General features: G+C 49.4%; 1 protein-coding gene across 1 annotated transcript in view; it reads left to right on the forward strand.

Annotated features, from left to right (window-relative positions):
* JPH2 (junctophilin 2) overlaps positions 1-20053 on the forward strand; it is an 80844-nt gene extending 60791 nt beyond the window's left edge. Inside the window, exons 3-6 of the mRNA XM_050806467.1 lie at positions 11053-11171; positions 13347-14068; positions 14873-14967; positions 16239-20053. Of these exons, the coding sequence (XP_050662424.1) occupies positions 11053-11171; positions 13347-14068; positions 14873-14953 (922 nt within the window). The 3' untranslated portion in view covers positions 14954-14967; positions 16239-20053. The remainder of the gene's footprint in view (positions 1-11052; positions 11172-13346; positions 14069-14872; positions 14968-16238) is intronic.
* The last annotated feature ends 6250 nt before the right edge of the window (positions 20054-26303 follow it).

Here is a 26303-nt window from a genome sequence, read left to right on the forward strand (position 1 = left end):
TAAGGACGCCTGCGGTTACATTTAGGGCCTTCCTGTCTAATCCAGGATGATCTCTCAATCTCAAGATCTTAATTTAATCACACCTGCAAAGCCCTCTTTGCCATAGAAGGTAACGTCCACAGGTTCCAGACAGTAGGACAAAATATCTTTGGGGCCATTATTCAGCTGATACCTTTGGCTGAGTGTCTGGTGCATAGTTAGCTCTCAGTAAGCAGCACCTCTTTTTTTTTTTTTTTTTGAGACAGCCTGGCTCTGTCGCCCAGTGGCGAAATCTTGGCTCACTGCAACCTCTGCATCCTGGATTCAAGCAATTCTCCTGTCTCAGCTTCTTGAGTAGCTGGGATTACAGATGTGCACTACTGCGCCCAGCTAATTTTTATATTTTTAGTAGAGACGAGGTTTCACCATGTTGGCCGGGCTGGTCTCAAACTCTGGACCTCAAGTGATCCACCTGCCTCTGCCTCTCAAAGTGCTGGGATTACAGGCGTGAGCTGCCACGCAAGGCCAGTAAGCAGCAACTCTTATTACTTTGCCCGGTCTTCTAGGCTGAGAGCTCACACACCCACTTCCTCACCGGAGGAGGCTTCGCTCCAGCTGGAGGCTGGGCGATTTCAGTGGAGCTTCCAAGATGGAGAGGTTCTACATAGGACCTGAGGGCTATCACAGCCCCCCAACCTCAGAATCCCCAACACTACCCTTACTCCTCACCTCAACTAGAACAAATCTGCATCGAGCTTGCTGTGTGCCAGGCCCTGTTCCCAGCGCTTTCTGCCAGTCAGTTATCTCTCTAATCCCCACAAGCCTGTGAGATAGGGGCTCTTCATAACCTCATTTTACAGATGGAAAAATCAAAGCACAGAGAATTTCAATAAGTCGCCCACAGTCATGCAGCTGTGTTCCTGACCAACTTGGAATATACCACCATGTTAACCGAATACAGTGATGTGCCCCTGTAATCTGGGCTACTTGGGAGGCTGAGGTGGGAGGATCACTTGAGCCCAGGAGTTCAAGGTTGCAGTGAGCTGTGATTGCACCACTGCACCCAAGCCTGGGCAACAGAGAGAGACTCTGTCTCTTCAAAAAAACATTTGAAAGAGAAAAAGATGAAAATGTTAATAGCAATTTTTTATTTTAAAAAATGCTCATTTTCCAAAATTTTCTTTTAGGAAGCCATTTTATTTTTATAGTATATACAGTATATATTATATTTATAATATAGAAATAATAAAATACAAATTATGAACATGTCACCCACCCCGTGGGCTTTCTCCTGCCCCATAGTCTTGTTCTGTACTCAAGACTTTTTACTTGGTCTTATCTCTCTTAGCAGACTCTACATCCTTCAAGAGCAGGGGCCATGTCTGCCTTCATTATTATTATTTTTTTATTATTTTTTTATTTTTGTATTTTTTTTTAGACAGTCTCGCTCTGTCGCCCAGGCTAGAGTGCAGTGGCCGGATCTCAGCTCACTGCAAGCTCCGCCTCCCAGGTTTACGCCATTCTCCTGCCTCAGCCTCCCGAGTAGCTGGGACTACACTGCCTTCATTATTACTTTGATTATAACAAGAATGAGCAAATGACCTAACCTCCCTGTGCCTCAGTTTCCTCTTCTGTAAAGTGGTGGTAGTATCTACCTCATAGGGTGGGATGAGCCCTTAGGTTATTTCCCATTTTTTCTTATTAGAAACAGTGTTCATAGAACTAAGTGTAAGAACTAAAACCATAAAATTCTTAGATGAAAATATGAGAGTAAATTGTTACGACCTTGGGTTAGGCAAAACCTTCTTAGCTATGACACCCAAAGCACAAGTCACAAAAGATAGCTAAATTGGACTTCATTAAAATAAAATAACTTTTGTACTTCAAAGGAAAAAAATGAAAAGAGCCCAGAGAATGGGAAAAATATTTGCAAATCATATATATGGTAAGTGACTTGCATAAGAATATCCAAAGAAATTTTACAACTCAATAATAAAAAGGAAAAAAATCCAATTAAAATCTGGCAAAGAATCTGAATAGACATTTATCCTAAGAAGACATACAAGCAGCCATGAAGCACATAGATGCTCAGCCTCATTAGCCATCAGGAAAATGCAAATCAAAACCACGAGATGGCACCTCCCAAACCTCTAGCATGGCAACAATCAAAATGAAGGATGGGCCGGGCACGGTGGCTCACGCCTGTAATCCCAGCACTTTGGGAGGCCAAGGTGGGTGGATCACGAGGTCAGGAGATGAGACCATCCTGGCTAACATGATGAAACCCTGTCTCTGCTAAAAATACAAAAAATCAGCCGGGCACGGTGGCCGGTGCCTGTAATCCCAGGTACTCGGGAGGCTGAGGCAGGAGAATCATTTGAACCCAGGAGGCAGAGGTTGCAGTGAGCCGAGATTGTGCCACTGCACTCCAGCCTGGGCAACAGAGCGAGGCTCTGTTTCCAAAAAAAAAAAAAAAAAAAAAAAAAAGAAAAGAAGAAGGATGATATCAAGAATTAGGGAGGATGTGGAGAAACTGGAATTCTCATGTGTTACCAATGGAACATAATATGGTACAGCCATCTCAAGACCAGTTCGGCAGATCCTCAAAAGGTTAAACATAGAGTTACCACAGGACCCAGCAATTCTGCTCCTAGGTATATACTCAAGAGGAATGAAAACATGTCCACCCAAAAACCTATACATAGATTTCCATAGCAGCATTATTCAAAATAACCAAAAAGTGGAAACAACCCTAATGTCCATCAACTATTGAACTGGTAAACAAAATACGGTTTATCCACGCAATGGAATATTGGTTGGCAATAAAAAGGAATGCATACTACAATGTGGGTGAACCCTGAAATGATGTTTAGATGACACATCCATTTGTTGGCAAATGATAGAATTTTGGAAGTGAATGCTGGTAAGCATTGTTATAATAGTAACAAAAACAATAATGATAGCTAATATTTGTTACATGCTCAGTTTATGCTAAGCATGTTTGTGCTCTCTCATTTCAGACTCCCGGTAATTTTGTGAGATTAGTATTCTTGTCCCCATTTCTGAGTTGAAGGAACTGAGGTCAGAGAGGAAAGGTCAGATATCTAGATGATGGTGCTATGAATTGGACTTGGGTTTGTGCCCTTAACCCCTCTTGTGAGGGGCTTCCCAGTAGGGCACTGCCTGCCTCACTGACCACTGTCCATGTCTCTAGCACCCAGTTCTGGGCTCTAGATAGCAGGGGCTCAGCACACATTTGCCGAATGAGAATGAATGGAGTCCTGGGTGGAGAGAGGAAGGTCCCATGGGTCAGCGTTCCCTGACTGCACCTGCATCCTTGGGGACGGAGGGGGCTTTCTCCTAGGGAGCTCTCTGGGCCAGTGGCTGGACACCCAGCTGTGGTCCTTCCTCTAGATTAGCCTGACCATGGTTGTTCTGGGGGAAATGGCCATGACCAGCCAGAACTGGGGATGAGGGGCTATTTGGGGAGAGGGTAGGTCAGTGACGTCGGAAGCATCCCCACCTCAGGAAGATGCTGGGCAGCACTTTCCCTGTAACCACCTCAGCAGCCTCCAGAGAGGCTGGCAGTGGCCTGAGCCAGGGACCCAGATTATCTGCCCCATCATCCAAACCTACCATGGGATTCCTGGGCTGCAGGGTTTTAAAATTATTATTATTATACTAAAGTGAACAATTCAGTGGTATTTAGGACATTCAGGATTTTTCTTTCAGTCCCCTTCAAAACACTGTGCCTTTTCTTTCCCTCCTCTCCCCTCCCCTCTCCTCCCCTTCCCTCCCCTCCCCTCCCCTCCCCTTTCCTTTCTTTTCCTTTCCTTTCCGAGATAGGATCTTGCTTTGTCACCCAGGCTGGCGTGCAGTGGCGTAATCATAACTCACTGCAGCCTTGACCTCCCGGGCTCAAGCGATCCTCCCACCTCAGGCTTCCAAGTAGTGGGGACCATTAGCCACTATGCCTGGCTAATGTTTTTATTTTATTTTTTTGTAGAGACGGGGTCTCACTGTGTTGCCCAGGGTAAAACTTCACCTCTCATTTTATGTAACAAGCCCTTAGGTAGCACTTCCTGTGTTCTGAGCCACATGACTGTAACTAATTTACTCCTTACACCATTCCTTGGAGACACATGCCCTCATTAGTCTCATTTTACACATGAGGAGACTGGGCTCGAGGTGATGAGCAGAGCCAGGGTGTGCACCCTGGCAACCTGGCCGGAGTTACCCCCTCTTTGCCACTCCACCATGTGGTTTACAGACTTTGCTCTGAGCGCCTGCTCATCCATGGACTTCCAGAAATGTTGCCTGATTGACCTGGCAGGGCTGCATTAGGCTGCGAACTCCGCAGGTGTCTGCTGGGTCCTATTCATTCCCATCCTCGGTCCCAGCAGATGATGGACCTGCCCCAGAGGTGGTAGCAGGAAGGCAGCAGCTCGGTGTCATGGGGAAGAGCCTGGGCAGGTTCACTTTGTAGTGTGTGACCTTGAGAACGTGCCTCCAGCTCTGTGAGGCCATATGTGTTTACACAGGAGGCCATGGCATTAAGGCTGGTCACAGAGTGCTCAATAAATAACCAAGATTAATATTATTCATCATAATAGTAGAGGAGACATTCATTGAGTGAATACATTGAGTACAGCGGTCGGCAGACTTTTGTAAAGGACTAGATGGTAAATATTTTGGTGTTTGTAGGTCATATGGTCTCTATGGCAACTACTTAACTCTAGACAACATGAATGAGCATAGCTGTGTTTCAACAAAATTTTGTTTATAGGGACATGGATATCTGGATTTCCTGTAATTTTCATGTGTCACAAAATATTACTTTTTTTTTTTTTTTTTGAGCCAGAGTCTCACTCTGTCACCGAGGCTGGAGTTGGAGTAGAGTGGTGCAATCTTGGCTCACTGCAACCTCTGCCTCCCAGATTCAAGTGATTCTCTGCCTCAGCCTCCTAAGTAGCTGGGACTACAGGTGCGCACCACTGTACCCAGCTGATTTTTGTATTTTTTTGTAGAGACAGCATTTCACCATGTTGGCCAGGCTGGTCTCGATCTCCTGGCCTCAAGTGATCCACCTGCCTCAGCCTCCCATAGTGCTGGGATTACATGCATGAGCCACCATGCCTGGCCCTTACTTTTGTGTTTTTTTTTCTAACCGTTCAAATATATAAAAACCATTCTTAGTTCATGGGTGGTACAAAAGCTGGCAGCAGGCTGGGTTTAGCCTACCACTGTCATCTGCTGACCCATGCCCTGGAATGTAACCTCTGCAAGGGATTTTTGTTTCCTTTCTTTCTTTTCTCCTATTTTTGTTTAAGATAGAGTTGGGGTCTTGCTGTGTTGCCCAGGCTGGTCTGAAACTTCTGGCCTCAAGTGATCCTCCTGCCTCAGCCTCCCAAAGTGTTGGGATTACAGGCGTGGGCCACTATGCCTGACAATACAAGGGATTTTTGGATGTTCAGTTTGCCTCTGTGTCTTCAGTGCCCAGAAAAGTGCCTAGCACATAGTAGGCACTCCATAAAGTTGTACTAAATGAATTAACCAATACATAGAGGTGGGTCTTAAACTGACTCTTTAAGGCCAGGATCACAGCAGGAGGGAGAGAGCCTTCCAGGTGGGGGAACAGCCTAAGCAAAGGCCTAGAGTCGGGGCAAGTCTGGTGAGTGTCCTCCTTTGGCCGCATGAGGCCACCAATGCCTGGTGGAGACAATTGGGAAACAGCCAGGCAGTTAGGGGCCTGGGAGGAGAGATGGGGAAAGGAGGCCAGGGTGGGGCGGGAGCTTCTCGAAGTGGCTCTATTGGGTGATAGCCCTGCTCCTATCCCAGATACACCAGCCTTATTTTTAACCCTGCTGACGAAAGTTCATCCGAATGAAATCAAGAAGAGTCTCCCTGTTCCTCCCCCAGCCCCAGTGGCTGCTCCCTTCCCCCAAGCAGGGTCAGAGCCGTCCTCCAGACCCTCACCCAGAGGCATGGATCCAGAGATGGTGAGTGGTCAGGAAATGCTTCCTGCATTTCCCCAGCAGGGCCCTGATTCAGGGAGGGACCTTGGTGCTGAAAGGAAAACATCCAGGGCTCCCATAGCGGGTGGAGAAGGCTGGGAACAGCTTCAAGATGGAGCTAGCTTTTCTCTCTGCAGAACATGTGCTTCTCAAACTTTAGTCAGGATCTGGAGTATAAAACACAGATTCCTAGGCTCGTTCCCTTCAAATTCCGATGAGTCGGTCTGGGCAGAGCCTGCGAATTTGTATTTCTGAGCTTCCGGGTGATGAGGATATTGCGTGGGGGTCACAGACTGCATTACGAGAGGCCCTGGCCTAGAAGCAATAGCCTCCCAGCCATAGTGATTCTGCCCACCCTTCACCCTGTGAGCTGCTGGTATACCCCATCTACACTGCCTCGGGCAAGGGTCTGGAGAGCCTTGAAGGCCATACTCAGTAGCTAGGGTTTTATTGTGAGCACAGTAGGAGGACTTGCAAAGATTTGAAGCAAGGGGTGAGGCCACGGGTGCGTGCTTAAGCAGGCTCGCTGAGCTGCTGTGTGCAGGAGCAGCTGTAGGAGCGAGCCGGCAGGCAGGGGAGACACACGGGAGGGGGTGCAGGAGGAGTGGCAGAGGGTTCAAGAGTTAAAAAGGGAGCCGGAGAGACCGGCGTTGGTGACTGATGGGCTGTGGATGTGGAAGGAGGTGGGAAGGGAGGGTGCTGAAGAACGCCGGGATTCCTGGCCTGAAGGCTGGGATCAGAGACTGGGAGCATGGGACGGGGGAGAAGCGCTGATAGGATGCAGCGGGCCAGGCGGTTGGAGATGGACAGGGTGTGCTTCCTTCCAGCACAGCAGCCCTCATTGCCCTGGGCTGTGTGGCCGCCCCTGTTCTGGCTGTACACAGTTGTTCCTCCAGGATCTTCCAGGGCTGTGGGGAGAGGCTGCGTTTCCTGCCTGAGGAGTCCTCGGCACAGCTTCCAAAGGCACCAGAAAGTGGGCATCCTTCCGCTCACATGACCAACAAAAGGGGCATTTTCTCATTTTGAAGGCTTATCCAGCCCTTTCCCTCCTCCTTCCTCCTGGGGTTTCAGGTTCCCAGAGAAGTGGCTCTAAAAAGTTTAGAACTTTGTCTCACACATACTCACATGTAGGCAAAAATAAGCCTGGGGATATGCATGTAGCACACTCAGTTTTGATGTACAAATGTCATTCTCCTCCTCCTCTTTCACCACCGCCACCAATACCCCATCATCATCGTCGTCATCATCATCCTCAAGGCTAAACACTTTTACGTGTTGTCTCTCACTTAGTTTTCACAGCAAGTTCAGGAGGGGAGAATTACTATCTCCACTTTACAGATGAAGAAACTGAGGCACAGAGAGGTAAAGCTATGCATGCATCCAAGGTCCTAGAGTCCCAGTGGGGTGAGGTGAGTGAGTAAGTGAGGGATCTAAGTGCAGGGTCCAATCCAGGCTTTATTTAAAATTTTCTTCATAGGTTGTTCATCAAGGATTTATTTTTGCATTAATTTTGACTTTTAAAATATTGCATTAAAATGTGATTCCTCTTGATCCCTGAGTTTTTTTGGCAACCCCGTAAATTTTGCCCCTGAGGTGAGTGCCTTGGTCAGCTCATTCTGTCCCTGGCCTTGGCAGAGCCCAAATTGGAATCCAGGGCTTCTAATTCCAAAACTATGTGCTCTTAACTCTTCCCTAGGCTGCCTCCTTGCCCCTACATATGTGCACGCCTGCATGTGTGCCTTCAGCCATGTATTCATTCATTCAGTAAACATTACTGTGGCAATATGGCATAGTGGAGAGGCAGGGGCTTGGAAATCAGATAGCTCCAGGTTTGGAATCTTACTCTGCTGCTTGCTATTGAGTGGAAATTGAACCTGTGGTTAGGATGCAGACTCTAGATCCCAGAATGCTTTGATTTGAATCCTTACTCTGGTACTTACTAGCTGTGTAATAAGTTTGGGTGGATTCTTTTTTTCTTTTTGAGACGCGGTCTTGCTCAGTTTGCCCAGGCTGGAGTGCAATGGGGCGATAATAGCTCACTGCAGCCTTGGTCCCCTAGGTTCAAGCAATCCCCGACACCTCAGCCTCCTGAGTAGCTGGGACTACAGGCGTGCGCCGCCACACCTGGCTATTTTTTTTTTTTTTTTTTAATTTTTAGTAGAGACAGGGTCTTGCTATGTTGCTTAGGCTGGTCTTGAACTCCTGAGCTCAAGTGATCTTCCTGCCTCAGCCTCCCAAAGTGCTGGGATTACAGGCACGAGCCACCGCGCTGGCCTGGGTTCTTTCGAACCCTCCTGTGCCTTGGATGTCTCCTCTGTAGAGAGGGATGATGGGAATAACATCTACCCTGTAGAGTTATTGGGGGGTTAAATACGTTAATTTCTGTAAAGCCCTTGGCATGTATTAAGTGCTTTGTAAATGTTAACTGTATTTTGTTTCCTTGAGCAAGACACCTTTCTGAACCTGTTTCCCCACCTGTGAAATAGGGACAGGTAAACACTACCTCACTACTCACAGTTTTGAGGTTTGTAAGGGATAAAAGGCCTGGTGCATAGTAGAAGCTTAAGGGAATTTATCCTCCTTATTGTGCACCCAGTTCTCTGCTGGAGACTGAGATAAAGACACACACACATCAATTCCCCAAGGAATTAACTCATCTGTAGAGAGTGGACACTCTGACTTGGCTTTGAAACTCATCGAAGGCATCAAGCTCTTCCTCAGTGTCAGAGTCCTTGCACGTGCCCTTCTGTCTACCTGGTTCATTGACCCACCCACCTCTTATGGGCCTAATGTATGTGTTTCTTCAAGTCTCAACTCAAATGTCAACTTCCTCAAGGAATCCTTTCCTGACCAGCCCACCTCCACCACCCATCAACATTAAGTCTTTCTGTCCTGCATTTTCATTGTATTCTCTATTCCTCCTTCGCGGCATATTTCACAGTTATAATTCGGTACTTTTTATTTAATTGCATTTTATTAAATAGTTTTTGTGTCTTTTACTAGCCAGCTCCCTCATCTGACAGTGGCCTTTCTGGTCCACAGAGTCTCTGTCCTCAGTTCCTGGCCATGCTTAGCTCCTGGCAGAGGCTCTGGCACATGCTCAGCTGCTGGTATAGAGCAAGCTTGTCTAACCCGTGGGCTGTATGCAGCCCAGGACGGCTTTCAGTGCTGCCCAACATGAATTCATAAACTCTCTTAAAATGGTATGGGATTTTTTTGCGTGTGTGATTTTTTTTTTTTTTTTTTTTTTTTTTTTTTTTTTGAGCTTATCAGCTATCGTTAGTGTATTTTCTGTGTGGTCCATGACAATTCTTCTTCTTCCCATGTGGCCCACGGAAGCCAAAAGATTGGACATCACTGCCCTAGAGTTACGTTGCCTGGGTTCAAAATCCCAGCTCCTGCACTTCAGGACTCTGTGACCTTGGGCAAATTGCTTAACCTGTTTGCGCTTCAATTTTCTTTACTGTAAAATAGGGAGAGTAATAACAGCATCAGCTTCCTAAGCCATTAGAATGAGCATATGAGATAATCTTCATAACTCCTTTAGAACCATGCCTGGCCCATTCAGAAACTGGACTGTTATTACTTTAGTGGGTTTTTCTGTGAGTTAAGCTAGGCTAACAGCTGAAACAGACATCCCCCAAATCTCAGGTACTTAACACAATGAATGTTTAAGATTTGCTCCTGTCACGTGCAACTGTGGGGCTGTGGGAAGGGGCTTTGCTCCACACAATCATTTTATAGGCTCAGATTTCTTAACTTGGAGTCCATGGGAGGGTCTGTGGATAGATTTCAGGTGTCCATGAACTTGGATGGTGAGGGTTAGATTCGCCAGAAGTGGAGCCTGAAGTGGGGATTCTTGTGTAAGTGATTTATTGAGGGAGGCTTTCAGGAGAGAGGAGAATGACACGCAGGATGGCGTAGGGAAGGAGCTGAGTAAAGATGTGGTCTCAGCTGGAGACCTGCTTCAGCCAGTCCAGGGGGGACTCTGGAGCGTGGATTGTACTTGCTGCAGCTGAAGTTCCTTCCTCTTGAGGCAAGAGGAGGCTGACCAGTACCAGTCATTGGTATGGGCTGCCTGGGTTTAGGGGTAGGCAGGGCAGCATTTTAACTTCTGGAACAAGGTGGCTTCTATGGGCTACAGTTCTCTGGGGTAGTAAGGAGCCATTAGCAGCCAACACCCACATCAGCCGGGGGTGGGCACATTTGCCCAGTGAAGGGATCTGCATAGGGCACCAGAAGTACCCTCTACAATGGGAAAAGCTACATCTATATTTTTATTAACTCCAACTGAAATGTAGCCTTCTCTTCAATTATGGAAATGGGCAATAAACCATAATAGTAGTAGTAGCAGCTGTGACTTTGTCACCAATAGAAATCTCACATATTTTCATGTCGTATTACATGTTGTAATTAGATATCCTTGAAATATCCTTTATGCTAATCTATACTTTAAAATTACAGTAGTTAACAGACCTGATATTTTGTTTAATGTGATTATAAATATATAGATTATTATTTTACAAATGTGTTGTTTTAAATATTTTGGAAACAGTATGTCAAGTAACTACATCCTTTTGTAATCCTATGTATTTTATGCATTTGAAAACATTATTCTGAGAAGGATTTCATAGGCTTCACCACACTGCCAAAGGGATCTGTGACACAGAGGTTAAGTTCCCTATTCTGGGGTCTCAGCCTGCTCTGCATTCAACCAGCGATGCTGGGGAAAAAAGAGAAGTCACAGAGGTTTTTATGGGCCAAGCCTGGAAATAGCATACATGATGTCTTCCCATAATGCACTGGCCAGAACTCAGTCACTTGACCACACCTAACCGCAAGGGAGACTGGGAAAGGTAGTGTATCTGTGCGCTCAGAAAGAAGAAGAAATGATCTGGAGAGTGCATAGCAGTCTGGGCCATGAGGCTCAATAAATATTCATTGACTGCCTGAGTGAAAGAACGCTCTGTTTAGCATGTCTCTTTGTGGGTTGGGGAGAAGGGGCAGAAGCCTGGTTCTCTGGAAGGATCCTGAGTCTTCTGCCACATTGTCTCCATAGGACAAGCCACGCCAAGGCCAAAGCTGAGGCAGCGGAACAGGCCGCCCTGGCTGCCAACCAGGAGTCCAACATTGCTCGCACTTTGGCCAGGGAGCTGGCTCCGGACTTCTACCAGCCAGGTAGGGCCAGCCAGGGAATGATGGGCAGGGTAGGGCTATCCCTAGGGTGGGTGCTTTTCTCTGCTTACTGGAATCTGAGATGTCCAAGTGGTTTCCTGGATGCCTGTGACTCTCGGAAACTGGGGCATGGTGCAGATGTGGGATGGGATGATGCAAATGTGGGATGGGATGATGCAGGGCTAGGTGGGGAGACACATCTCTGCCTGCATGCTGAGCTCGTGGGGAGGGCAGCAGAGGCACTCCAATTGGTCTTTTCTCTCTGATCTGAGCAGGGAAGACAGCTGGAGCTGGTGAAGCTTAGAGGGGAGAAGTCACTGGTGGATGAGAGGGAAAAATGGCTTCTTGCACTTGCCCAACAGTTTCAGTCAAGCATTGAGCACTGTCCATGTGTCAGGCACTGTGCCGGGCTCGGGTTACATAAGTGGGGTCCAAAATCTAGGGGAGCAGAGAGTCACAAAAACAACAGAGCTAGGGGTACAATAAACAGACTCTGCATTCGTTCAAACCCTGATTCTGCTGCTTCCCAGCTGTGAGACTTTGAGTGAGGTGTTTAACCTCTGTAAACCTCAGTAAACCTCAGTTTCCTGATCTGTAAAATGGGAGTAAGAATTGTACCTGCTTTTTTGTGGATGGATTACATGCATGTAAGGTACATTCCCAGTCCTCAGTAAGCTCTCAGTGACTGTGGCTGTTGTCTCATGATTACGGTTCCATTGCGCACAGCAGTATGAGCACTGTGTGGTTAGAATGGGAGCGGATGGAGCTCACAGGAAGCAGTTAGGCAAGAGGAAGTGTTAGAGAAGGCTGCCCTCAGGAGAGGCCATTTGAGCTGAATCTTGCAGGCTGAACAAGAGTCTATCAAGTCAGTGGGTCTCAAATTTGACACAGATTTCTGGGCCCACCCCCAGAGTTTCTGATTCAGTAGGTCTCAGGTGGAGCCCATGAATGAACGTGCATTTCTAAGGATCAGGCAACGCGGCTACTGCTAGTTTGAGACCGCACTTTGAGAGCTGCTGCACCAGATAGTGCTGGGTGAGATGAGTGGAGGAGGCGCAAAGGCACAGAAACTCGGACAGAGCAGCATGCCAGGAAGCCAGATCACAAAGTAGGCCGTGGGTCCCGAGAATCGAGGCTGCAGAGTAAGGAGGACCTCCTGGCCTTGGTAGAGATCTGGCACGTGGATAGAGTGGTGGGAGCCGCTGAGGGACAGAGGTGGGCATTCTCTGCAATGAAGGTTTTGGGTTGTTTTGTTTGTTTGTTTGAGATGGAGTCTCATTCTGTCACTAGGCTGGAGTGCAGTGGTGCCATCTTGGCTCACTCACTGTAACTGCCGACTCCCTAGTTCAAGCAATTCTCCTGCCTCAGCCTCCTGAGTAGCTGGGACTACAGGCACACACCACCACACCCAGCTAATTTTTGTATTTTTAGAGAAACAGGGTTTCACCATGTTGGCCAGGATGGTCTCCATCTCCTGACCTTGTGATCCGCCCTCCTCAGCCTCCCAAAGTGCTGGGATTACAGGCGTGAGCCACCATGCCCAGCCATGTTTTAATGTTAATGAAACATTTTTAAATTTAAGTTAATGACATGATCAGATGTGCGTTTTCTAAACGTGATCCTGGCTGCAGAAAGGAGGCCAAAGGAGGCCAGATGGAAAACCTAGGAGCAAAAACCTGTGCTTGGGAGGATCCCTCACTTCTGATCACAGCGCTCCCCCTGCTGGTCTATGCCGGTGCCGGGCCCTGAGCTCCGCCTTTGACATACATTTTCTCAATCCTTACATTAGTATTTATAAAATAGGTATGATCAGGCCCATGTTTCAGATAAGGGAATGGAAAGAGACTCGTGCCATAGTAAAGGGCATCGCCTCTGGAGCCAGACTGCTGGGTACTAGTCCTGGCTCTGCCCTTTGACAGCTGTGTGACTTTGGGCAAGTGATGTAACCTCTCAGAGCCTCCCTTTGAGGTTCACAGTAGCATCAACTTCATAGGGTTACTACAAGGATTCGATGAGTTAATATTTGGAAAGTGCTTAGAACAGTGCCTGGCACTTGCTCAGTGCTATGTGAGTGCCTACTGAGCCCATGAATGAGGCTCGAGAGGTGAAGTGGCTGGCCCAGGATCGGCCAACAGTGGTGCCGGGTTTGAACCTAGCCTCCCTGTGTGCCCCTGGCAGGTCCAGAATATCAGAAGCGCCGGCTGCTGCAGGAGATCCTGGAGAACTCGGAGAGCCTGCTGGAGCCCCCCGACCGGGGCGCCGGCGCAGCGGGCCTCCCAGAGCCGCCCCGCGAGAGTCCTCAGCTGCACGAGCGTGAGACCCCTCGGCCGGAGGGTGGCCCCCCGTCACCTGCCGGGACGCCCCCGCAGCCCAAGCGGCCCCGGCCCGGGGCATCCAAGGACGGCCTGCTGAGTCCGGGCGCCTGGAACGGCGAGCCCAGCGGCGAGGGCAGCCGGCCAGTCACTCCTTCCGAGGCCACGGGCCGCCGCAGCCCCGCGCGTCCAGCCACGGAGCGCATGGCCATCGAGGCTCTGCAGGCGCCGCCTGCGCAGTCGCGGGAGCCGGAGGTGGCGCTTTACCAGGGCTACCACAGCTATGCTGTGCGCACCATGCCGCCCGAGCCTCCGCCCTTCGAGGACCAGCCCGAGCCCGAGGTCTCCGGGTCCGAGTCCGCGCCCTCGTCGCCGGCCACCTCCCCGCTGCAGGCCCCCACGCTCCGAGGCCCCGAGCCTGCACGCGAGACCCCCGCCAAGCTGGAGCCCAAGCCCATCAACCCCAAAGCCGAGCCCAGGGCCAAGGCCCGTAAGACTGAGGCCCGAGGCCTGACCAAGGCCGGGGCCAAGAAGAAGGCACGGAAGGAGGCAGCGCTGGCGGCAGAGGCGGAGGTGGAGGTGGAAGAGGTGAGGCTGTCAGAGAAGGTGCGCCTAAGGTCGGGTTCCCTAGAGGTAGCAGGGCTTGAGGCAGGACTCATGGGCGGGGGATTTGGGGGTCGCTGGGGTGCGAGAGACCGAAGCAGGATAGAGCAGGGGAAAATGCAGCAGGGCTGGGGATTAGGGGAGTATAGCCTTGGCCTGGTCCACAGAGGACTTTGGAGTATAAATGGCCCCATGGAGTCCTCCTGCCTTTGCACCTGGTATCCCATTGGCAGAGGCAGTTCTCATGAGCAGGGGGCAGCTGGGAGCCTGAGCAGCTGGAGGGTGGGTCCATTTGCCCAGTCGGGGGTTTGGGCTGGGCACCAGCAGCATCTGCTATAAGGTGTCGCAGTGAGGGCTTCCTGGAGGTGGAAGAAGGGCCCAACAGGACTTGGGTTATAGACCTCCTGACTTATGGGAGGCAGGGAGCTAGGAACCGCAGCAACAAAGACTGAAGCTGGGCTCTGAGGGACAGAAGAATGCGTCCCAAGGGGAATTAGCAGTGAAGAAGGCAGGATGCCTGGGTTCCAGGCCTGATCCACACACTATATGACTTGGAGCATGATCTTGTCCTTCCCTGGGCCCTGAGGGATTTGGTTGTGTCTAAGAGGCCTTTCAGCTGTGATGGTCCGCCATCCAGGTGACAGGATACAACAGTGAACAAAGACGGCAATGTTGTTAGGAAGGTCCATCCAGAAGTTCTTGCTCTGTCCAGCCTTGCTGTGACCTGGGTTGGTGGGGGGTGTCTCAGAGGCCATGGGGACTCAGGCAGCCTCTCTCTACCGCTCCCAGGTCCCCAACACCATCCTCATCTGCATGGTGATCCTGCTGAACATCGGCCTGGCCATCCTCTTCGTTCACCTCCTGACCTGACCCTCGCCTACCAGGTGCAGCCAACTGGCTGGAGGAGGGGTTGGGGGTAGGAGCCCCTGGGGAGTTCGGAGCCAGGGTGGTGGGAGGAGGGACCTACCCAGTACTTGGATGACAGTCCTGTGACTAATTGAGGTCCACCCACCTGCAGAAGCCAGGACCTAGAGTGTGATTTGATACCAACACACACACACACACACACACACACATACAGACACACACACACTCACTTTCATTAGTTCAATGTTCGCAGAGCACCTGCTCTCTGTCAGGTGACACTGAGGGCTTCATTCACTCATTCATTTGGCCAACATGTACTGCTCTGGCGGGAGCTGGGTATACCGCAAGGACTCACTGCTGCTTTAAGAACGTGGTGAACACAATGAAAGTAACCCTGAACTTAGAGCCCATGACAGAAAAGTCTTGCAGTTCAAACATTAAGCACAACAGGTGTAGACTGAGCTCACCCGGGATGGTGGGACACTCATCTCTGTGCTCCCTTTCTCTCTTCCCCACTTCAGTCTTTAATCCCTTGGTCCCCCAGCCTCCTCCCGTTCCTCTGCCCGTTGGTTCCCTCTCAGTTTTCTCCCCATGATGAAGCTGGGGGCTTGGGTAAATTCCTATGAAGTGGAGTGGGCTGGGCTGGGCTGAAGGAGAGTGGCCCTCACTGCTCTCAAGATGAAGCATCTACAAGACAAAATCTTCCCCCTGCTGGAACCAGCCTTCACAGCCTCAGTCCCATGCTTGGCGATAATAACAGGGCTTCTGCCTTTTCCCCAGGGCCCCCTGTTTGATCCTAGCTTAGTTTGGGCTAGAGGTTCTTAATCAGCTCCAGGAGAGTCTATGCTGTCACCACGTAAACAGTCAATGACAATACCAGCCTGGTAGGTGCTGCCGTGGGGGTGAACGCTTGAGCTCTGCAGGTTCCATGTTTCACAGGGGCGCTGGGAATGTTTCCTGCAGGCAGTGATTCCTTTAATGACCTGAAGGGTGAAAAGGAGTGAACCGGATGACAGTGTGGGAGGAAGAGGGAAGAGATGAGTGCACCAGCAAAGGGAATAGCATGTGCAAATAAACAGAGGCAGGCAGCCAGAGCCAGGAGAGGCCTCGGGGACCTGTTTGTGACCTGCTGAGTATCAGAACCAAGGGACAAGGCTGTCTGGGGGGATGCAGAGGTGGGATCTTGCCCCAGAGAAGATGAACCCTGAGGCTTGAGCCCTGCACCTGGCTTGGCGTCCCAGCCACTGCCCTCCCTCCCTCACCTGACCCTTTTGCTGTCTGTTTGCAGAGCCAGAAGTTCCTGCTGAGGACATGAGGACCGTCTTTTTGCAGTGCCAGGCAGGGTGGCCAAAGAGGACTGGACGCTGGACCTGGAGCCCCGCGGTCCAGTTCACATTCACCCAACAAGAGTTTCAAGAGACCTCCCATGGTGCCTGTGCTGGGTGGCGGTGGTGGTGCCAAGAGGAATGGAATGTCCTGGGCTCCTTCAGGAGCTCTCTGCCCAGGGGCAAGGAGAGCCCAGAGAGAAGCACCCTGATCTCTTGAGCTTCCTGATCTGCTCCTGTCCCCTGCCCTCCTCCACTCTCTTGCCTTTCCCTAGGTTGTCCCCTCCCTGGGCTTTTGTGTGTTTTGGGAGATGTCGCCTAACCAGGACGTTAATATTCAATCCCATCCCCATTCCTCCCACCCTGCCCCGCTTTGATTTAATCCTTTGGCTGTGGGCTGAGGCCTCCCAGGGAAGCTGGGTGGGGTGGGTGCTGAGACCCCCTCAGACCAGTGCAGAGGCCTGTCCTTGTGCAGTCTGCACCCCGCACTGTCTCCCTTGCCTGTAGATGTTCTGGGTGACAGTAGAGGAAATGGGCAAGGTCAGTTTGAATATCCCAGAACACAGTGCTGTGTCTCCTCCCACCAGTCCAGTCAGCTTCCCTTCTGGACCAATAGACGAGGGGAGACCCCATAGAGCCTCTGGCTGGGAAGCCGCTGGCCAGGTGGCCAAGGGGCCGGGGTGGGAAGAGGGGTTAAGGTGCAGTGATGATGGCCTGCTTTGGAGTGTGTCTGAGACTGGGATTGCATTTGGGGTTTCCCGTGTGCTGGGGATGCTAGAGGGTTACCTGCAGGAGGCCTGGGACCGGTGAGAGAAATCTTCTGTGATGCCCTGTGGAATGGCTTGTCTCCTCCCCCATCAAGGCCCACCGAAAGCTCAGGGGAGCACAGAAGCCCATGGAAGCCCAGGGAGATGTCCCTGGGGCAGACACTGAGGCAGGTGTTGAAGACACGCTGCTTGTCAAGAAGCATTTCCCGGCAGGAGAGGAGCAAGTCTGGGGCTCCAACTGGGTACGGTCTGGGTGCAGTTATAAGCCCCTTTGGCTTACTTGGCAGAAGACGGCTACTTGGATGTACCTCACTTAAAGATGTTTTGTACCACACTAGGTCTCTGGGCCCTTGCGTTTCCTGGGGGTGGGGGGAGGGCCAAAGGCCATGGTTTCCTGCCTCCAGGAGGATGGAGGGAAAGAACTTCCAGGCCCCTCCAAGCCTGGGAAGGACGTGGCCTCCAAGCTGAGCCAGAGGGAACTGCTGCTGTCCTCCCTTCATTTCTGTGGACCTTGGGGGCTTTGGCTTTGTGGCAGGGCCTCCCCAGGCAGCTCTGGGACCTAGGAGTTTGCTTCTGATGGGGTCGGCTTCCCCATTTCCCCTCAGTGCTTGGGAACCTTCTCCCTTAGCTTCACACTTGCTGTTTCAAGCCCTGCTGGGACCTTGTGACTTGGCTGGAATCTGGGACTGCATTTTCATGGAGGAGAACCTGCAGATTCTTCCATCCTCAGCTGGCCATGGCCCACAGCTCTGTATCTGCATCTGAGCTTCTCAAGACTCCTGGAGCATGAGGGGAATGGGGCAGGGGCACTGCTCAGTGCTGACGGGCTCCAGGCTCAGTCTCAGAGATTCTTGTCCTGTTTTTTGTTGGCTGGTGCTGGAGACAAGCCTGTGCCTGCCAAAGCTCCCAGGCCTAGTTTGGGGGCTGCTGTTTGGGGTTGGGGTTCAGGATACTGCAGTCTGTGCAATAATAAATCTGCATCTGCTCATGGGCTCTGGCTGGGCTGCAATGTGCTTGTGGGTCCAGGATGAGGGGCTGGCTCAAGGAGGGTGGGTGGAAAGAGGCTGGGAGATGTGGGTCCTGCCCGTCTGTGTCCTTGCTCTCACGATACTTGAGGGGCAGCTGAAGGGCTTCAGTTTGAATGGGGGCTCAAAGGCCACAGAGTTTCTACAGTGGAGTTTCTAAAGCAAACTTCCAGAAACTTCTATGAGTAGCTGACAGTAGAATCAAGAGCCCGCCCTTTGAGGTGGAGTCCCCCCAGTCTCCAGTGCTAGCCTGGCCACTTTCTTCACTTCTCTGAGCCTCTGTTTTCTTATCTATAAAATGGGGATAATAACAGTGCCTACCTCCTGGTAGTGGGGATTACATTAGATGTTGAGGCTGTAGAAAGCAGTGGAGAAATGAAGACGAGTGTTGTTATCACACTGCGGTGCTGTTAGCTCTGCTACAAGCCCTCTTGCATTTTGATAGAGGATCCCAGGGACCCCAAAGGGGTGGAGGTGATTCAGATACTAGTTGTTTAGTCAGAATATCTCAATCAGTGGGGGACCCTGATGTGATCTCCACACTCCACAGAGGCTTAGAGCAGAGGGACTTGCCCAAGGTCACGCACACAGCAAGTTGGTGGCAGGAAAGCAGTTCTCTTGACTTTTTAGGAATAAGCACTGCCCATGAAGTTACTCTCAAAGTTGGTGGTTCCCAGCGAGGGGGTTGGAGAAGAGGGTCCCTCAACCAACAGTAGGCTTGAGTTCAGGCACACCCTGTCCTCAGGAGCCTGGCTACCCCACCCAACCCAGCCCTGTCACTGATGAGCCGTGTGTTCCCTCACTCCCTCTTTCTATGCCTCAGTTTCCTCCTGCTGAGGAGACTGCAATCCCTGCCCTACGGCCTTCTTCATAGGCAATGCAGTTGTGAGGCTCAAATGAGATAGATTATAGTGATAAAGAGGTTTTAGGCTGGGCATGGTGGCTCACACCTGTAATCCCAGCATGTTAGAGGAGGCTGAGGCAGGTGGATCACTTGAGGTCAGGAGTTTGAGACCAGCCTGGCCGACATGGCAAAACCCCATCTCTACTAAAAAAGAAAATACAAAAATTAGCCAAGTGTGGTGGCACGTGCCTGTAAACCCAGCTAGTTGGGAGACTGAGGCAGGAGAAGCACTTGAACCCGGGAGGCGGAGGTTGCAGTGAGCCGAGATCAAGCCACTGCACTCCAGCCTGGGTGACAGAGCAAGACTCCATCTGGAAAAAGAAAATTTTTGAAAACTCTGGAATGATGCTGGGATTCCAGGAAGGATGGACTTGGAGGAACCACAGGAGGGGAGGTGGGAGTGGGAATGAGGAGGGAATTGTTTTAATCTGTAGCCTTTGATAAAAACCCACAGAGGGAGAGCAGGTGGGTAGCCAGCCCAGTTGGCCGGTCTGCAGACACTGTGTGTGTGTGTGTGTTTGTGTGTGTTGGATGAGTTGGGGGCGGGGGTGCCTGTATTAAACTCACTTTGGATGGTTTGCAAAGGAGGCAGCTTTGGAGACTCAGAGCCAGGTAGGGTTGGTCGAAGATAGCACCCCCTGTTGGCTCAGGGGTAGGACACAGCCAGGCTGATGCCTCCTCTTCCAGTCTTGACCACAGGCAGCTCTAGGAAGTCTGATGGGTCTCCTGCCATGCCCGGAATGGTGTTTTGTACCATGCATGAACTTAAGAGCATTGCTGGTCCACTGCCTTGAGGTCTCTGCAGGACTCTTCCAGGGCAGTGTAAGGGAGGGGACCTAGGAACCATGGGGGTCAGATTTGGGATTCGGGCAAGAAGGGAAGTTTCATAATCTGATGGACCCACAGAAGACCCAGCTGTTCTGGAAGAGATGCAGGCCCAGATGATGACCTTTGAAGGTGCCACGCCTGAAAAAGTTATATGAAGATGCTCTCCACCAAATAAGAACTAAAAATACAAATAATACCTAAACTGTAAAACATGAAACTTGCATGTATGCTGAAATTAAAATAGCTCTTAGGTTTTTGCTTTGTGCAAAACTCTGACTATGCCTATGGAGGCCAAAGTTCCCACTCCCTCTCGCTCTGTCGGCCTGTCTTGCTGGTACACTCAATGGAGTCAGGTGGCCATAGGTCAGGCCCTGTGCTAAGCCCTTCACCTCCTGCATGTGGTGGCAGAACAGCTGTATGGTTCAGCACATGGTTGCTGGTTCACATCTTGGCTCTGTCCCTTAACATCTAGAACTTTCTTTCTTTTCTGGGGGTGATGAATACTATGTTACCTGCCTCTTCAGATTGAAAATATGAACACGGAACTTAGAACAATTCCCAGCATGGTGTGAGCAGATGGTAAATGCACTGTTATTTTCCATTCTTCACAATATCTCCATGATGTATGTATTCATCCACCCGTTTTGCAGATGAGGAAAATTGAGCCTTGGGGAGATGGAATGATTGGTTCAAGGTATCACAGTGAGGGAAGGACAGAGCTGGGACTGAAACCCAGAGCCTGTGCTCTCTTACAGAACCACACTGCTCCCACCATGAAAGAGTGAACTTCCCATCACTGCAGATGAGCCAGCTGAGGGGAGATGCTAGTCAACAGGGATGCGGCAGGAACATTTGTCTATTGGATATGAGTGAATGCAATGATTCAGAATTCCTGAAGGAGCTCAGGGAAGGAAGGAAGGGGTCTCTGAAGAAGCCTGAGGAAATAACTCCTTAGGTTGTCAGAGATGGAGGCACTCTAAGATATCAGCTCATCTGGCCCCCTGTTTTTCCTATGGGGAAACAGGTCTGGAGAGAGTGTCGTGATTTGTAAGGATCACACAGCAAGTCACTGACAGCCTGGACTGAGCGGGGAGTCATATTTTGTCCACAGACCAACTGCAGGTAATACCCTCATGTAGGGCAACAGATGCCAGGGCACCCCATGTGTCAGAACATTCAGTCCAGGCTGTCTTGACCAGGTGCCTACATCACAGTTACTACTATTACTACTACTACTGCTGCTGCTATTACTAGTACTACTACTACTACTACTACTACTACTACTACTACTAGTACTACTACTTCTTCTTCTTCTTCTTCTTCTTTCTTCTTCTTCTTCTTCTTCTTCTTCTTCTTCTTCCTCTTCTTCTTCTTCTTCCTTCCTCTTCCTTCCTCTTCCTCTTCTTCTTCTTTTTTTTGAGATGGAGTCTCATTCCGTCACCCAGGCTGGAGTGCAGTGGTGTACAATCACTTCTTAGTGATCTTTTAAAGCTATTTACATCTTGAGGCTGTAGAGTCACAGCTACTCTCCCTTCAGACACCAGATACAAGTTTGGGGGTCTCCAGGGCCACCATCACTTCATACTGACTGGCTACAAACAAGGGGGTTCCTGTGACTACCCTCGTACTCAATAATTCACTAGAAAGACTCACAGAACTCACTGAAAGCTATTCTACTCAAGTCACATTTATTACAAACAAAGAATGTGAATCAGAACCAGCCAAGGGAAAGGGACATAGGGTGGAATCTGGGAGGGTTACAAATGCTAAACACCTGTCTCCTCGGTATCTGTTACCTAGCCAGCATTGGTAAGTAACAGTTTGTCAAAGTATGGCCAACCAGGTAAGCTAACCAGTGCTTTAGTGTCCAGAGTTTTTATTGGGACTTCATTATGTAAAGGTGATTGGTTGAATCATTGCCCACATGGTTAAACTTAACCTCCATACCCCTCCCCACACCCAAATGTCAAGCTGACATCACATAGCCCAAAGCCCCAATCCTTTAACTCTGTGGTTGATTTTTCTGGCATGGCCAGCACTCACCACAAGCCATCTTGTTAGCATAAACTATGAGTTGTGGTCCCAGGAGCCCACCGTGAATAACAAAGACACTCCTGTTAATCAGGATATCATAAGGGCTTAGAAATTACTTCCTAGGAGCCAGGACAAAAATCAGACCTCTCCTTAGAGGCCCAGTTCCTAACTGCACAACCCTGTATCTCTTCCTATCCACAGCTTCTCCACTACACTGAGTTCCCTGAGAGAGGGGCTATCTGTGATTCCTCTCTATATCCATGCATTAGTTAGTGTAAGCTTGGCTGAGGTGATAGACTCCACAGTTCATAATTGCTATACACCATGTAAGTTTGTCATGGAACAGCCTAGAATAGCTGTCCCTCATCCCAGTGATTCAGGGACCCAGGTTTTTTCCATCTGTGGTTCTACATATCCTAGGGCTTTGTTGGTCTCTGCATCTGGCCAAAGGAAAAAGAAAGAGAGTATGGAGGATGGAATTTGCTTCCTAAAAACCTTCACCAGGAAAATAGCACACATCACTTCTGCTCATATTCCACTAGCCAGAGCCCAGTTATTTGGCTTGATTCAACTAGCCTCAAGGGAGGCTGGGAAATATGGACTACATGTGTCCTCAGGGAGAAGAGAAAGATGTGGGTTTTGGTAAACAGACAAGACAGTACAGCCTCTAGTACCATCCCCATTGTCCCACTTAGGTCTTGGGGCAGAGTAGACATTCGGTGAGTGCTTATTGAGGAAATGGATATGGTGGCCAAAGAGGCAGTATGGTTGGGGAGTGAGGGTGGGTTGGGGCTTTGGAATTGGACAGACCTAGTTTCTAATCCTGGGTATATCACTTCCTTGCTGCATGTGGAAGATGCCATCACTGATTGGATTCTGCAGGAGCAGACATTGAGAGTCACCTAGGCTGCAAGATGTTTATTAGGGATCAAAACCTGTGAGAGGAAGAAGGAGAATGCAGAATAGGGCAGAGGAAGAAGTCTAACTTGATGCAGGCGTGAGAAAGTCCAACCCAGTGGGAGCTCCAGAGCAAGGATAGTTTGTAGAGCATCTTCAATTGGGCTTTTATACCCCTCCCCTGCTCAGTTACTGGGTGATATGGTTTGGCTACATCCCCACCCAAATCTCATCTTAAATTCCCACATGTTGTCGGAGTGACCCAGTGGGAGGTAATTGAATCATAGGGGCAAGTCTTTCCTGTGCTGTTCTCATGATAGTGAATAAAGTCTCATGAGATCTGGTGATTTTAAAAAGAGGAGTTACTCTGCACAAGTTCTCTCTTTGCCTGCTGCCATCTATTGTAAGATGTGACTTGCTCCTCCTTGTCTTCCACCATGATTGTGAGGCTTCCCTCACAATCCACTTGGAACTGTAAGACCCATTAAACCTCTTTCTTTTGTAAATTGCCCAGTCTCAGGTATGTCTTTATCAGTAGCATGAAAATGAACTAATACACTGGATATGGGCTGCTCTGGGAAGGGCATGACCTTGGGTGAGACAGCTTTCTGAAGCTGGGGCAGACCCTAAAGAAACTGACAGCTGGAAGTTGTCTACTGATCACACTTCCCACTTCAGAGAAGCAAGTCCTTCTTGAAGGGATAAATGCATGATGCATCTGTCTGTCTACCACATGCCCAACAGCCATTCCTGACGCTCCTGCTATCTCTGCCTCCACTACAGAGACATGAGCAAAACTCATTTCTTAGCTTCCTTTGCATCTAGGAGTAGCCTTGTGATCCAGGAGACAGAATTGTCCACGAAACATAAGGGAAAGCTCACCTGGGGGTTCCTGAGAAAGACTTTCTTCTATGATAAAATAAGAGATGAAAGCAAACAAAGCCTCTCTTGCTACCTTGGCTTTCCCCCTTATTCTTGCTTTTGGATGCAGGTTGGGGGTCTTGGGTGCTGATGCTTGGAGCTGTGGCAGCCATTTCACAACCACGAAAGGAAAGTCAAGAGAATTGCCAAGATGCCAACCCAGTTGATTCTGAAGCTACTAAATCAATTCTTGAACCATCTACAACCAGTCTTCTTGTTAAGAAAACAATAACTATTCTCAAGATTTCAGTCCTTGTTCATCAGGTTTTTTGTTACTTGGGGCCAAACACATTCTATCTGTTAAAATGTATGACCCAGGGCAGGTTACACAATGTCTCTTAAACTTCATGCTTTTGTTGAGACCTTTCTGACACACCAAAGCTCTTCCCATACCCCAGATGCTTCTCTACGCAGGAGGTTTCCTGGCAGAGCATGGGTATGTGTGTGGGAATGGGGGAGTGGTGGATGAGGGGGTGCAATTAATGTGGCCTTTGTACAGAGCCCATTACAAATGGGTGGGACTGGTTATGTGCACAAGGTGGTTTTTAGGTATGTGGATGAGGGGAAAAGGAGATCCTTGAGCCTCATCAGAAATACAAAAAGAAATTATAACATCATTTGAGATACATGGAAGTTAAGCAGAAAAGGAGAGTGGAATGAAATTCTCAAAAAAGAAAGTAAGTGTAGTAGTGCAATATCGCTGTGATAATACTGCATAACAAGCAACCCTGATGACAACAAACTTTTTTTTTTTCTTGCTGATAAATCTGTGGGCTGACTGTGTTGGCTGTGCTTCAGGCTAAGGGAAAGGTTCAGGTTTCCTCCAGTTGTTTCTCATGCTGGGACTAGTGCCAACGGAGCATGTTTATCTTACGGTGCATGGCCGAAGTGCAGGAATGAAAGCCTCTGCTCCTATCATGTCTGCTTAGATCCTATTGGCCAAATCGAGTCCCATGCCTGAGCCCAACAACAGTGGTGTGGGGGAAGTAGACTCTTCCAAATCTAGAGGGAGGTACCACAAAAGAGTGGATATATGATTTCTTTTCTTTGAGACAGGGTCTTGCTCTGTTGCCCAAGCTGGAGTGCAGTGGCACCATCATAGCTCTTTGCAGCCTCAAATTCCTGGGCTCAAACTGTTTTCCCACCTCAGTCTCCCAAAGTGCTGCGATTACAGGCATGAGTCACCACACCTGGGATTATTTTATAAGGAGTGAAGAATTGGGAATAAAAACCCAATCTACCAATGCAGGAGAAGTCACAGAGAATAATGCGGTCAGAGGAGGGGGTTCCTTGAGTGTCCAGTCTCCAGCCATGATGACATTATCCCTTCAGACCACCTGATCCTTTTGGGCTGCACTGATACTCACCAAGGACCCTCCCTCCAACTCCACTCATTATTTCATTTCACAAGTTCAGTTTTTCCTCCATGTTCTCTTCTTTCCTCTGTCTCTTCTTTCCCCCAATCCTATCTAATATCAGTCAGTAGAATGATCTTTCTTAGTATTTACTTGGACCAGGTCCCTATATCCAGGTAGAGACAGTGGGAAAAGCTAGTGATTACTCTTTTCTTAGACATGAACACCTGGACATTCCCCAGTTAGTGGTGTATCTTCTCCCTCTTTGTTCCTCCATTTATTTTTTAAAAATATTTAAGGAGGGCCGGGCGCGGTGGCTCACGCCTGTAATCCCAGCACTTTGGGAGGCCGAGGCGGGCGGATCACAAGGTCAGGAGATCGAGACCATGGTGAAACCCCGTCTCTACTAAAAATAGAAAAAATTAGCCGGGCACAGTGGCGGGCGCCTGTAGTCCCAGCTAATCGGGAGGCTGAGGCGGGAGAATGGCGTGAACCCGGGAGTCGGAGCTTGCAGTGAGCCGAGATTGTGCCACTGCACTCTAGCCTGGGCGACAGAGCGAGACTCCGTCTCAAAAAAATAAATAAATAAAAAATAAAATAAAATAAAATAAAATATTTAAGGAAGTCAATGACTTCCAGGACCTTTCATGGGCTCTTGGATCAAAGAGACACAAGAGTCCTTATACTCTAGGAAAGAAGACCTGGAATGTCTTACATGATGGCCTAGCATTAAACATGCCAGGACAGAGGGATGTGCAGGAGGCTGTGAAAATACACGAAAGCATTGTGAGTTTGGAAGGGGAGGGATGGAGAGGACTCTGAGTTTTACCCCTACCTATCCTTCCAGGATAATTCTTGGCACACAGCTGTCTGTCTCAGACCCATTAAATACAATTATTAGTGTGGTTATTGCTTATCTGCCTTCTCCACTAGGCTGTAAACTCCGTGCACTTAGGGATGTGCCTATTTTGTTCATTTTTGTTGTCTTAGTCCATTTGGGCTGCTGTAACACAATACCACAGCCTGGGTACCTTATAAACAACAATTTATTTCTCATGGTTTGGGAGTCTGAGAAGTCCAAGATCAAGGCACCAACAGATGCGATATCTGGTGAGGGACTGCTTTCTGGCTCTCAGATGGAGCCTTCACTCTGTGTCCTCACATGGTGGAAGGGGCAAGGCAGCTCTCTGGGGCCCTTTTCATAAGGGCACTAATCCCATTAATGAGGGTGAAATCCTCATGACCTAAGCACTCCCAAAAGCCCCATCTCCTAATACTATCACATTGGTGATTAGGC

Source organism: Macaca thibetana, chromosome 10, assembly GCF_024542745.1.
Source record: "Macaca thibetana thibetana isolate TM-01 chromosome 10, ASM2454274v1, whole genome shotgun sequence".
NCBI lineage: Eukaryota > Metazoa > Chordata > Mammalia > Primates > Cercopithecidae > Macaca > Macaca thibetana.